Here is a 14,651-nt window from a genome sequence, read left to right as displayed (position 1 = left end):
TATAGTAAAAGGCAAATTTTGCTGTGAAAATCATTGTTGGTGTACTTACGAATTGAGGAATACTTTGAGTGATACCAAGTGGAACAATGAATGGAAGATGACAATATTGTTGGTGTACTTACGAATTCAGGTATACTTTGAGTGATACCAAGTGGAACAATGAATGGAAGATGAAGTGGTTTCAGTGGTTTGGCTTGTGATTCTGTCTTGGAACGATCTTTCATTCTTCGTATCCTAGAAAAAGAGAAATCAAATGGAAAATGAAACAAAATATTATTATATACAAAATATGCTTTGAGTTGGAGTCTTCAGTAAGTTGAGTTCAATGTTTCAAAAATCAGGGCTGTTTTACATTCTTTGTTGGGTCTCTGTTGTCTCTCTGACACATTCCTTATTTCCATTCTTATTTTCTAAAATATTTAATTAATAATTTCAAAAATAACATATTAAGTAGAAATAAATCATTTCTTCTGAAAACTATAATAAATTATCTTTTTAATGTTGATCATACACTAATTTACAAATACCAGAAAAATTAACATGAAAAAAATGTATGAAATATAAATCAAAACAAATCATAACATAACATAAAAACTATGGGCTCAACTCAAGGGAACATGAACCTTAACTTAGTAGGGCACAAGTCAAACGACAGCAGTTAAAAGTGAGGTAAAGTTTTAAAAGCCAAAAAGTTAAATGGAAGACATTATATGTATGACAAAGCTGTCCAGACCTATTCAGTAAAGTATTTAAGCAAAATTTATAAAAAAAAAACATGGATTAATTAAATGCAAAACATGCCATTTATCATTGGCCTTAAATTACTGCACATTGTATTTAAAAGGCTAAACCACATCAACATCTGATGTGTTGACTAGCAACAGCATTTTACCTCCACTAGTAGACAAGCATTTTCTAATGTTTACCTTATTATAATCTTTTTTCCACCACAGTTAAAATTGTGGAGTTTTGACACAATTTGAATTTTTAGTGTAGGTCAAATCAAAACTATATTTTTGCTTCTATCAGGCCAGCTATTGAATTATTGCAATCTTTGAAAATCATGTTCAATGGACCATTACATTGGGGTCAAAACTCGAATTTGGTGTTAAAACTATAAGGATCATATCATAAGGAACATCTGTACTATAAGTTTCAAGTTGATTGAACTTCAACTTCATCAAAAACTACCTTGACTAAAACTTTAACCTGAAGTGTGACAGACAGAAGAGCACAACAAACAAGCAAACAGACAAACAAACAAACAGACTGACCAAGTAGGAAAAACATAATGCCCATAAGCGGGTCGTAAAAAGCTACCAAGTGGATTTAAATCATACTTTTTTATCTTATCCATAATGCTGCATTCATGGCAGATATTTAGCAATTAAATACCAACATGAAGTCTTCCTTTTAACCTCCATCAGGAGCAATCTTCAATAACTCTTGTTGCAGCAATTTTCAGAAAAGCAAAAGTATTTACCAATTCCAAACGATTCACAGATTAATTAGTAAATTAGTTATAGAAATAAAACAAAAAGAACACACAATTCAACAATTATGTATTAATTTTCAAGACAAAATGTATATTTTCTTAACTTGACCAAAACTGAGGTAAACAATTTACTATACCGGGTTTTTTCTCGGTCCAAGGTTGTTCTGATGAAACTGATGCCATCAGGGAATGTTATCCCTGGCCTAATGAATGAATAAATAAACAGATATATACCGGTAATACAAAACAATCAGGTATGGAGTCAAGTTAAACTATACAATTCCATGACTGAATTGCTATGTGTAAAAGATGTATTTTTATATATTCTATATTTTACTCAGCTTACTGAAAATATCAATAGTATAGTATGCAAAACTTTCAGTTGGAAATATTTATGTGCATACATATGTATCTAAAAAATGAAAATGAAAAATAAACATTGGACATAGTATTTTTAAATATCAAAGAAATATATAGGATAAAAATTTAAAAAAAAACATAAATTCAATTGACATTCTTGTAGATGTTAGAACTAGCATTTATCACCATTCAGAAATATATTCTTATGCCCTGCTTCTTGACCAAATGTAGGACAGATCAAATAATATTATTCTAATATAAATGGGGAAATGTCCATGGGACACAGATGATGTCCAGACTGCTTGCATATCATATAAAGTTATAAAGGGATATAACTGAAGAACAGTAAAAGTGACACCATCAAAATTCAAACTGGATCTGTATTTTGCGGCAATAAGCATCGTGTATATTAGTTTCATAGCATTTGGTTGAGACAAACTATATAGAACAGAAACAAAAATTCAGCAATTTTTCCATTTGTTAAGGGGCATAACTCAAGAACATTTAAAGTGACGCCACCAAACAGTGTTTTTCGGTAATAAGTTTCATAATGTTTGGTTCAGGCAATTGAAGTTAAAGAACGTAAACCAACTTTGAGATATTTTTTATAGAAATCATTTGAAAAAGTTCCATACTTTTAAATTATCTGTGCTTGATATGCCAAAATGGTTGAATTTTACTTTTCCCACAAGTGTTGTAGGTTATCAGTCTCATTTGACATTTATCATGGGAATGTCATATCTGAGCAACTCTTTGTGGCCTTGAGGTGAGAGGTCATAAGTTCAAAACCTGGTTGGATTATTTAAAACAAAAACTAATATTCACTTGTATTTGCTACTTCTCCACTGTGGATTCTGCTATTGTATGAGGGAAATTTCAGTTTGTTTGAAATTTAAGTATTCTTTTATAAAACTTTTAGAGAAATATATTGTTTTCAATTTCGTTCAATTATCCCATTTGTTTATGAGTAGGTCAGTTAAGTCAAATATTCTGTATAAACAAATTTTGGTAGTTTATAATAAATCATCAATAAAATTTGGAAAAAATTCGAGGATTATATGAAAGTTTATACATATTTACCTTTCGATATTTATTAAGATGTCAATCCATAAAATGAGAATCTACGATTGATCTTGACTTATCGCAAGAGAAATTTACATTGACGACACAGTAACATTAAAATCATAATTTATCACAACACAATATCAATGCACCGGGATCTTTTCAATGATATTTAATTTATCCTGCCACAACACAATTAAACTATATGGATTTTCCTCTTATCACACCGAAAATAAACGTTTGTAATTTAGACGAAATATTTATATCGTTACAAGACACCATGAAGATTTAACCAATATTTTACTTTGCAGTTCATCATCAGTTCTAATTGTAAAATAACCTATTTAAAAGCTAGCATTAAATTATGTATTGAAATTTATTTTTAATTTTTTCATACTTTTTACTTTTTAAATACTCAATCATAAGATTCAAATTTCCATTCAAAATCTTTGATCCATCTATTTTTAAACTGAAATTTAAAAAAAATAAAACTTATTCATTTTCATAATAATAATTTGGTTTTAATAAATCTGGCGCCAAATGTAAAACTCAATTTATATTGATAATTATTAAATTAAATGAACAGATTATTGTTTTATTCAACAACAATAGTTTCATTATTGGTAGTCTTCGGGGCCTTTTATAGCTGACTATGCGGTATGGGCTTTGCTCATTGTTGAAAGCCGTATGGTGACCTATAGTTGTTAATTTCTGTGTCATTTTGGTCTTTTGTGGATAGTTGTCTCATTGACATTCATACCACATCTTCTTTTTTATATTTGGTTGTCTTCTGCTCTTTGGGTTGTTGTCACTTTGACACATTCCCTATTTCCATTTCCAATTTCATCATTAATAGTTTTTAATTGATTTCATTTGAGTTCAGTCTTCTATAATCCTCAGTGAGGTCGAAAAATTGGGACCAAAGCAATTTAGTTGCTTTCTACCAACAAATAAATATTTATGTGACAAATCTAATTTAATTAAGCCTTTTAATTCCACACTAAAAAAGTTTCAAAGTTTACTCTTCCTTAAAAAACAGAATTTATCTTAAAACATTCAATGAAAAGGACCAGTTTGATTGCCCTTGAAAGGAACCAGTAACAGTCTGATTTTATGTGGACTTAATTACGGTACGATGTGTGAATAACCTGTACAAGACACTTACAAAACCAATTGTTAAAATGGGTACCGATTAGCTGAAGTCCAAAGAAAACTACTGAGCTGACGAAACACATTGATTTGCAACCTTATTTTACACGGATTGTATCTTAACTTAATTATGGGCTCTATAAACAACATCACAGTAAAACTTATCCTGTTTGTAATATGCTTTTGACAAGAACAGTCCAATTAATACTGCTGATATAGCAAAAGACAAAGCAATGATAATTTTGGCAGAAATGGAATTTCTGCTCTAAAATTGGTCAATTGGTTTAAGAGAACAAGATTTAGGAAGTATACCATGATAAAACATCAGAACAACAACAAAAAATGCCAAGTAGAAGTCAATTAATAGCTCCTATTACTAGGTGAGCTTATAAATTAGCGAGATATATCAACACAATGCAAAAGTCTTCATATAAATGTATAAGAATTGAAATATAACAATAAAGATTCAAACAATTCTTTAAGCATCAGGTTTTTTTTCTCCACAAAACAAGTTAATGTATGTTTATGTCTATAAACAGTGACTTATGGGACTTATATCATGACTTTTGCTCAATGTTCAAGTATTGTTGTTGTTTGTCCTTATAATTAGATTGGGTTTTTCCCCTTTTTGAAGGCCATTATACCATCACCTATATGCTTCCTTACATTCATGTCCTTTTGACTCTGTTGGATAGCTGTCTCATTGGCAATCATACCATATATCTTCTTATTTTTAAATTACATTCAGTATAACTCCTTCATAAACCAAGCTCTTGAACTTCACTTTGCATATTTCATGGTCTATTTTTTTGAAAGGACATCATTTATATTACCGATTTAATAATGCGTACAGAATATCGTCAAATCTCCTGATCAATGAACGAGGCTATAAAACAGCTTAGATTTATCTCTTTTTATGGCAAAATTGATTGAATTTAGATTCTATTATGTCAAGTTCTGTAAATAAATATTATTAATGTGTCGTTATTACCACTGAATGTGATGAATTTATGCAGTTTTTTCCAGTAAACTAGGTTGATTATTTTAAATAGCTGTGATATTTGATCTCTGGATTAAATTATGCATTAAAATTCTTCCGGTTGCAGTTTAGTTTTATCGTTGCATTTAAAATTTCAATTATGTGTTTTGAAACATTTTGTAAGTTTTAAATAAAACGTGTGTTGGTATGTTTTAAGTGTTCAAGTTTTGAATAAAATACAATTTTAATTATATGAATAGTGCATAGCTGAAGGGTTGATAAAGCACATATTGTTACCCAGAAAAAACATGGTCAAACCAGGTTGAAAATATTTATTGGGGAAAACAGTCTGCTCTATCACCCCTCATGCCTCAGATATATGTTTTCTTTATCTCATTACACTAAATTCAGTAGTAAATTGTCCTTCAATATTCAAATTTCAAATAATAAACAAAGATGTCATGTACATAACAGCCATTAATATCTAATAAAGTGCATAAATGATTCATGAAGAGTAATGAGATTTTATAAGCCATGAGATAGTGTAGATTGTCTCCCTTGTATTAACCTATCAAAAATTGGCATTTCAACGTGAGGTTCATACAGGAACCTGATCATTTTCAAAGAACCCTTCGTATATATACAGTACAACTCAAATAGATTTTGTATTTTCCACCTGTCCAATTTGGTAGTGGATAAGAGTGAGAAAACTACTAGATGTTTCCTTGCATTTATGTTTTAAATGAAGTAGGATGGCAGTGAGTATTCCATTTGCTTCAATCATATAAGACTAGCAAGTAAAACTAATCGGCATGAAAAAGAAACTAGACTGTTCAATATTGCTACAAAAAAAGAAAATAAGCTAGAATGAACTAGTGGAAATAACAAAATCTGCAGTGTATAAATCTCATGTTAGAAGCATGGTTTCAGATAATAGACAATGTAAGTAAAACCTTATGTAGCCCATCAACAAGTACAGTCCTTAACTGGTATTTGAATGTCAAAAGGTCATGTGGCCTTTCAGTATTTTCAGTTCACTGGTATTTGAATGTCAAAAGTCATCTAAATTCTTATTTTTGTGAATAACATTGTACTTTTTATAGCATTATAGTTTTTAACTAAGATTGTGCATTCAAAACTCTCTGCTAATAAACAAATTCAACTAATAGTGTGCAAAAATCTTTTTTTTTCAAAATAATCAAGTCAAACAAAAATATTCAATTTCAATATATATTAAACTTTAATCTTTTGATAAAACATTAACCTACAAAGTATATAAAAAAAAAACACTTGCATTCTGAGACCCTTAGAAAACATCAAAGTGTAAATTCAAAGTTTATTTAGTTAACCAATCACGCAGGTCCAATTATAACAGGTCATTTTCAGTACTTTTTTTAAATAACACCAGCACAATATCAAGCCAATGGTCTTAAAACTACAGGAGAAAAGTACTATTAATATTTGGAGTGGTAATTCATATTCTAATCACCACAATAAAGTTTTAATTGACACTGTGATCAAAAACACAGGCAATATCAGATACATATGTCCTTAACATATTGTATTGAAATGCCAGGCCGGAAATAAAATGAGCTATAATCTGACTGCTTTGATTTTCTTGTTTTGTTGTATTTATTTTGGTGTACTTATTTTGATGTACTTACTTTTGATGAACTTTTTTTTATGAACTTGTATTGATGTACTTGTTTAAAAGTACTTGTTTTGATAAACTGACCTTGATGTACATATAAAAAAGAAGATGTGGTATGCCAATGAGACAACACTCCATAAGAGACCATATGACACAGAAATTAACTATAGGTCACTGTACTGCTTTCAACAATGAGGAAATAGTCAGCTATAAAATGCATTGATGAACAATGTTCTTGTTTCAGATGTACTAATATCTTTAATGTACTTGGTTTGATTTAGTTATTACTTTGATGTGCAATGTGCTTGTTATGGTGTTATTGCTTTGGGGTACATGTTTCGGTGTACTTGTTTTAGATGTACTGTTTTGGTGTACTTTTTTTGTTGTTCTTGCTTTGGTGTAATTTTTTTATGTACTTGTTGTACTGGATTGATGTACTTTTGTTGATGCAAGTGCTTTGATGTACTTAGTTGGATGTACATGTTCTATGTACTTTTATTGATGTTATTGCTTTGATGTACTTAGTTGGATGTACATGTTCTATGTACTTTTATTGATGTACTTTGATATACTTAGTTGGATGTACATGTTCTATGTACTTTTAGTGATGTACTTTGATATACTTAGTTGGATGTACATGTTCTATGTACTTTTAGTGATGTACTTTGATATACTTAGTTGGATGTACATGTTCTATGTACTTTTATTGATGTACTTTGATGTACATGTTCTATGTACTTTTATTGATGTTATTGCTTTGATGTACTTAGTTGGATGTACATGTTCTATGTACTTTTATTGATGTACTTTGATATACTTAGTTGGATGTACATGTTCTATGTACTTTTATTGACGTACTTTGATGTACTTAGTTGGATGTACATGTTCTATGTACTTTTATTGATGTACTTTGATGTACTTAGTTGGATGTACATGTTCTATGTACTTTTATTGATGTACTTTGATGTACTTAGTTGGATGTACATGTTCTATGTACTTTTATTGATGTACTTTGATGTACTTAGTTGGATGTACATGTTCTATGTACTTTTATTGATGTACTTTTATTTACTTAGTTCAATATTCCGAATGAAATATTGTGCAACTCTTGATTGGATAATACAGGGTTCGAATTATTTTTACTTGAAAGCTTATTGTTTTAAGTTTTAAAAACTTTAAAAAATATATTTAATTTCAACTAAATGTATGATTTTCAAATTTCTTTTTATGTCTTACAAGTACTTATATTAAAATGTTTGGTCAGAATAAATTTGTTTTCTTTATCTGAAACTGCAATGCATTTGTACATATATTTTTAAAAAAGCTGACTAAATAATATATGTGTTTTTCTCTTTATTGAAGGCCATTACAGCTGCTTACATAAAATGATCAGAAAACAGGGAATGTGTCAAAGAAATAACAACCCCATAGAAGAGCTGAAAACAGGGAATGTGTCAAAGAAAAAAACAACCCCATCGAAGAGCTGAAAACAGGGAATGTGTCAAAGAAATAACAAACCCATCCCAGAGCTGAAAACAGGGAATGTGTCAAAGAAATAACAACCCCATCGAAGATCTGAAAACAGGGAATGTGTCAAAGAAATAACAACCCCATCGAAGAGCTGAAAACAGGGAATGTGTCAAAGAAAAAACAAACCCATCCCAGAGCTGAAAACAGGGAATGTGCCCAAGAAATAACATTATTACTATGATATATATATCTTAATTTTGAAAAAAAGCTTTAAGTAACTGAGAGTATATCAGATTCTGATAGATACCTTGTTGTTTTTTGGTGTCTTATTCTAATTTGTGTGCTTCGTGCATCACAATCTGAAGACATTAGGCCTTTTCAATTGATCTTATATGTTGTGCTGTAACAACTTACACCAGTGTTTTAGGGTTATTGGATATTCATTATACTTAACAGTGTCCCAAGCTTATGTTGTGCTGTAACAACTTACACCAGTGTTCTAGGGTTATTGGATATTCATTATACCTAACAGTGTCCCAAGCTATCAAGTCAGTTCAGTCTTGTGCTGTAACAACTTACACCAGTGTCCTAGGGTTATAGGATATTCATTATACCTAACAGTGTTCCAAGATATCAAGTCAGTTCAGTCTTGTGCTGTAACAACTTACACCAGTGTTCTAGGGTTATAGGATATTCATTATACCTAACAGTGTTCCAAGATATCAAGTCAGTTCAGTCTTGTGCTGTAACAACTTACACCAGTGTTCTAGGGTTATAGGATATTCATTATACCTAACAGTGTTCCAAGATATCAAGTCAGTTCAGTCTTGTGCTGTAACAACTTACACCAGTGTTCTAGGGTTATAGGATATTCATTATACCTAACAGTGTTCCAAGATATCAAGTCAGTTCAGTCTTGTGCTGTAACAACTTACACCAGTGTTCTAGGGTTATAGGATATTCATTATACCTAACAGTGTTCCAAGATATCAAGTCAGTTCAGTCTTGTGCTGTAACAACTTACACCAGTGTTCTAGGGTTATAGGATATTCATTATACCTAACAGTGTTCCAAGATATCAAGTCAGTTCAGTCTTGTGCTGTAACAACTTACACCAGTGTTCTAGGGTTATAGGATATTCATTATACCTAACAGTGTTCCAAGATATCAAGTCAGTTCAGTCTTGTGCTGTAACAACTTACACCAGTGTTCTAGGGTTATAGGATATTCATTATACCTAACAGTGTTCCAAGATATCAAGTCAGTTCAGTCTTGTGCTGTAACAACTTACACCAGTGTTCTAGGGTTATAGGATATTCATTATACCTAACAGTGTTCCAAGATATCAAGTCAGTTCAGTCTTGTGCTGTAACAACTTACACCAGTGTTCTAGGGTTATAGGATATTCATTATACCTAACAGTGTTCCAAGATATCAAGTCAGTTCAGTCTTGTGCTGTAACAACTTACACCAGTGTTCTAGGGTTATAGGATATTCATTATACCTAACAGTGTTCCAAGATATCAAGTCAGTTCAGTCTTGTGCTGTAACAACTTACACCAGTGTTCTAGGGTTATAGGATATTCATTATACCTAACAGTGTTCCAAGATATCAAGTCAGTTCAGTCTTGTGCTGTAACAACTTACACCAGTGTTCTAGGGTTATAGGATATTCATTATACCTAACAGTGTTCCAAGATATCAAGTCAGTTCAGTCTTGTGCTGTAACAACTTACACCAGTGTTCTAGGGTTATAGGATATTCATTATACCTAACAGTGTTCCAAGATATCAAGTCAGTTCAGTCTTGTGCTGTAACAACTTACACCAGTGTTCTAGGGTTATAGGATATTCATTATACCTAACAGTGTTCCAAGATATCAAGTCAGTTCAGTCTTGTGCTGTAACAACTTACACCAGTGTTCTAGGGTTATAGGATATTCATTATACCTAACAGTGTTCCAAGATATCAAGTCAGTTCAGTCTTGTGCTGTAACAACTTACACCAGTGTTCTAGGGTTATAGGATATTCATTATACCTAACAGTGTTCCAAGATATCAAGTCAGTTCAGTCTTGTGCTGTAACAACTTACACCAGTGTTCTAGGGTTATAGGATATTCATTATACCTAACAGTGTTCCAAGATATCAAGTCAGTTCAGTCTTGAGCTGTAACAACTTACACCAGTGTTCTAGGGTTATTGGATATTCATTATACCTAACAGTGTCCCAAGCTATCAAGTCAGTTCAGTCTTGTGCTGTAACAACTTACACCAGTGTTCTAGGGTTATAGGATATTCATTATACCTAACAGTGTTCCAAGATATCAAGTCAGTTCAGTCTTGTGCTGTAACAACTTACACCAGTGTTCTAGGGTTATAGGATATTCATTATACCTAACAGTGTTCCAAGATATCAAGTCAGTTCAGTCTTGAGCTGTAACAACTTACACCAGTGTTCTAGGGTTATTGGATATTCATTATACCTAACAGTGTTCCAAGATATCAAGTCAGTTCAGTCTTGTGCTGTAACAACTTACACCAGTGTTCTAGGGTTATAGGATATTCATTATACCTAACAGTGTTCCAAGATATCAAGTCAGTTCAGTCTTGTGCTGTAACAACTTACACCAGTGTTCTAGGGTTATTGGATATTCATTATACCTAACAGTGTCCCAAGCTATCAAGTCAGTTAAGTCTTGTGCTGTAACAACTTACACCAGTGTTCTAGGGTTATAGGATATTCATTATACCTAACAGTGTTCCAAGATATCAAGTCAGTTCAGTCTTGTGCTGTAACAACTTACACCAGTGTTCTAGGGTTATAGGATATTCATTATACCTAACAGTGTCCCAAGCTATCAAGTCAGTTCAGTCTTGTGCTGTAACAACTTACACCAGTGTTCTAGGGTTATAGGATATTCATTATACCTAACAGTGTTCCAAGCTATCAAGTCAGTTCAGTCTTGTGCTGTAACAACTTACACCAGTGTTCTAGGGTTATAGGATATTCATTATACCTAACAGTGTCCCAAGCTATCAAGTCAGTTCAGTCTTGTGCTGTAACAACTTACACCAGTGTTCTAGGGTTATAGGATATTCATTATACCTAACAGTGTCCCAAGCTATCAAGTCAGTTCAGTCTTGAGCTGTAACAACTTACACCAGTGTTCTAGGGTTATAGGATATTCATTATACCTAACAGTGTCCGAAGCTATCAAGTCAGTTCAGTCTTGTGCTGTAACAACTTACACCAGTGTTCTAGGGTTATAGGATATTCATTATACCTAACAGTGTTCCAAGATATCAAGTCAGTTCAGTCTTGAGCTGTAACAACTTACACCAGTGTTCTAGGGTTATTGGATATTCATTATACCTAACAGTGTCCCAAGCTATCAAGTCAGTTCAGTCTTGTGCTGTAACAACTTACACCAGTGTTCTAGGGTTATAGGATATTCATTATACCTAACAGTGTTCCAAGATATCAAGTCAGTTCAGTCTTGAGCTGTAACAACTTACACCAGTGTTCTAGGGTTATAGGATATTCATTATACCTAACAGTGTCCCAAGCTATCAAGTCAGTTCAGTCTTGTGCTGTAACAACTTACACCAGTGTTCTAGGGTTATAGGATATTCATTATACCTAACAGTGTTCCAAGATATCAAGTCAGTTCAGTCTTGAGCTGTAACAACTTACACCAGTGTTCTAGGGTTATAGGATATTCATTATACCTAACAGTGTCCCAAGCTATCAAGTCAGTTCAGTCTTGTGCTGTAACAACTTACACCAGTGTTCTAGGGTTATAGGATATTCATTATACCTAACAGTGTCCCAAGCTATCAAGTCAGTTCAGTCTTATTATTTTATCATATTGTACATTGTATATATAGATACATTTTCTTAGCTAGATAATAAATTATTTCAAGACCACTAATATAAATAAGCCCTAAAATGGATCCTTTTTTATTGATATATTTTTAAAACAACTTTTTATATGCCGAAAACTGTCATCATGAGTACAAAATAAAATTAAAAATAAATTTATAAAATACAATATATAATCTTTTACACCCTTAATCTAGGACTTACCAGATTTCTTAAAATTCACTTTCCCACGGATTGAAATGAAAGAAAAATAACACAATTGATAAGTTTGTATCTAGAACGTTCATTCTAAAGATTAAAACACATAAAATTTCATATGTGACAGTGGATATACACTTTCTGAGCAACGTAAAAGAGGGACAACTTTACACTACATAGATAATCTTTGTAAATAAATTTTGAAATTATTATGAAACTAAGGTTTCAACTCCCTCAGGCAAAGTTGGCTTTAGATGAATTTGGCTATTTATTTTAGGTATTTTTGACATAAAGCTCTTCAACGATTTTCGGTACTTATACATCTTCGGATTTCAAATGTTTGGCTTTGAGCGTTCCTGATGAAGGTAAATCCAGAAAAGCGCTTCGGACGCAATAAATTATAAAACGTGTTGTTTTCCATTTTTTTTCAACTAGATGATGTAATCTTACTTCAGTTGTGTATGGTATCTATAGAAAGATTTAGATAGGATGTAAATTCAGAGTGAGTTATTTCCCTTGGCTACTTTGTTTATTCAGAGTGAGTAATTTCCCTTGGCTACTTTGTTTATTCAGAGTGAGTTATTTCCCTTGGCTACTTTGTTTATTCAGAGTGAGTTATTTCCCTTGGCTACTTTGTTTATTCAGAGTGAGTTATTTCCCTTGGCTATTTTGTTTATTCAGAGTGAGTTATTTCCCTTGACTATTTTGTTTATTCAGAGTGAGTCCCTTGGCTATTTTGTTGACCATGTATCTTGTTGATCTCATTGACAAACCAAATTAAAACATGTGGTACAAGCAAGTGTGAGATAATATATCCTTAGATCTTTGTGATAAATTATGTAAGGCCAAGAAATTTAAATGCTCCTCCAACATGGCAACACAAGGGAAATGTTGTTATTAAGTTGATGTTTAATCAATTTTTTTACCCAGCTCACAGATGCACTGTGTCGCACACAAACATCCCCTTTCATTTAAAAAGAGCTTAATTAATCAATAACTTGTCTGAACTTTTGTACTTCTGATTAAAAAAATTTCATACAAGACAAATCCAATAAACCAGTACATGTAAGTGGTCACACAGCCAGTTGAAACTGATCGAGTTTTTGCTTTTCAAAATTTTAGTGGGTCTCATTGGGGTTTAAGTGCGACGCGGGATTGCCCATTTTTTGTAAGCGTGACACGTTAAAGTCAAATTATTGAGTTGTGAAAACAGGAAATGAGGTCTAGCGCGACCTGGGAAATGACAAAAAAATGAGAATTGCTTACGTACATAGTGTAAGCGGGATACAGGAATCTGACAAAACAGTAAGCGGGATCCGGGATCAGAACCCCCAATGAGACCCCCATTTAAAGATGAATTTTGAATTTGCAGGGGGTTTGTTGCTCCTTATTGAAAGCCTGGTTGAGGCCATAAAAAAGAATAGGGTTGTTTGCCCTAACCCTACCTACCCAGTAAAAAGCTGCCTACTTAAAATCTTTTATTGTCCTGATTTTGAGAAGGTTTTTTTTAATCAGATAGGCATGAAGACAAATAAGCATCCGATACTTCAATTTCTTTCTGTGTAAAAAAAAAAATGCATAGCTACCTACCCACTGTCTCATCCTTTGGGTAGGGTTTGGGCAAACCAATATATTTTGAAGTGTGGCCTGACTCTTCAGATGCAACAACAATAAAATCACTCATCCTTTGTTTTAGTTTTGTTCAAAAATTGCTACTGAAAATTATGCATGGATTATGCATGCACCTGTCATCATACTTGACTATCACAGTTTCCCCCATTTATTAAAAACATAAAATAATTTCTGAATTTATGGTAATTTCATTTGACTAACCAGAATGCTTCTACAGTTAAACAACTATGTTTATGCAGGAACATATATATTGACATACTGTTTACTGGTTTATGTTAATTTCATTACCTAACAAATCCCCTAATTTAGCGACTATGTTTATGCAGGAACATATATATTGACATTCTGTTCCCAGGTTTATGTTAATTTTATTACCTAACAAATTCCCCTAATTTCACCTTACAAACAAAAGCCACCTTGTGAGATAAAAATATCTTCAAATGTTTGAATTCTGACACATTTTTCTGATAATTTAATAAACTTGACTATTTGAAGTACAATTGAAATGCCTATCTTTTCCTTCCATTTCTCCGACTCGATCACTGTTATGTCAATATTAGTCTGAAGACCGACATAAAAACTTGTTAAAATAAACGTAATCTGAAAAATCACCATTTATTGATAAATAAATACTTTGAGAGCTTAGATAACGGGATCTTGTGGTACGATATCATATTATTAAAGCTTAACTTTTATGCTTATTTCCCACTTTTTATGGTATGGTGTAACAGCTAAAATATTTACATAAAAAAAAGAGTTTAACACCTCCTCA

At 32.1% G+C, this 14,651-nt stretch overlaps 1 protein-coding gene across 13 annotated transcripts in view; it reads right to left on the bottom strand.

The window, feature by feature from the left end:
* The window catches only part of LOC139498970 (dual specificity tyrosine-phosphorylation-regulated kinase 4-like), a 106,068-nt gene that overhangs the window by 84,231 nt on the left and 7,186 nt on the right, over positions 1-14,651 (bottom strand). For 9 of the 13 annotated variants that reach the window (XM_071287567.1, XM_071287580.1, XM_071287563.1 and 6 more), the window contains exons 3-4: positions 1,633-1,698; positions 123-234 (exon numbers count right to left, since the gene is read on the bottom strand). In XM_071287567.1, coding sequence (XP_071143668.1) covers positions 123-234; positions 1,633-1,698 — 178 coding nt within the window. The remainder of the gene's footprint in view (positions 1-122; positions 235-1,632; positions 1,699-14,651) is intronic. The other 4 variants (XM_071287575.1, XM_071287571.1, XM_071287572.1 and 1 more) reach the window with 1 other exon arrangement.

This window comes from Mytilus edulis, chromosome 12 (assembly GCF_963676685.1).
Source record: "Mytilus edulis chromosome 12, xbMytEdul2.2, whole genome shotgun sequence".
Classification (NCBI taxonomy): domain Eukaryota; kingdom Metazoa; phylum Mollusca; class Bivalvia; order Mytilida; family Mytilidae; genus Mytilus; species Mytilus edulis.
Note: the sequence above shows the minus strand (reverse complement) of the source record. Positions and strands in the feature narration are given on the sequence as shown.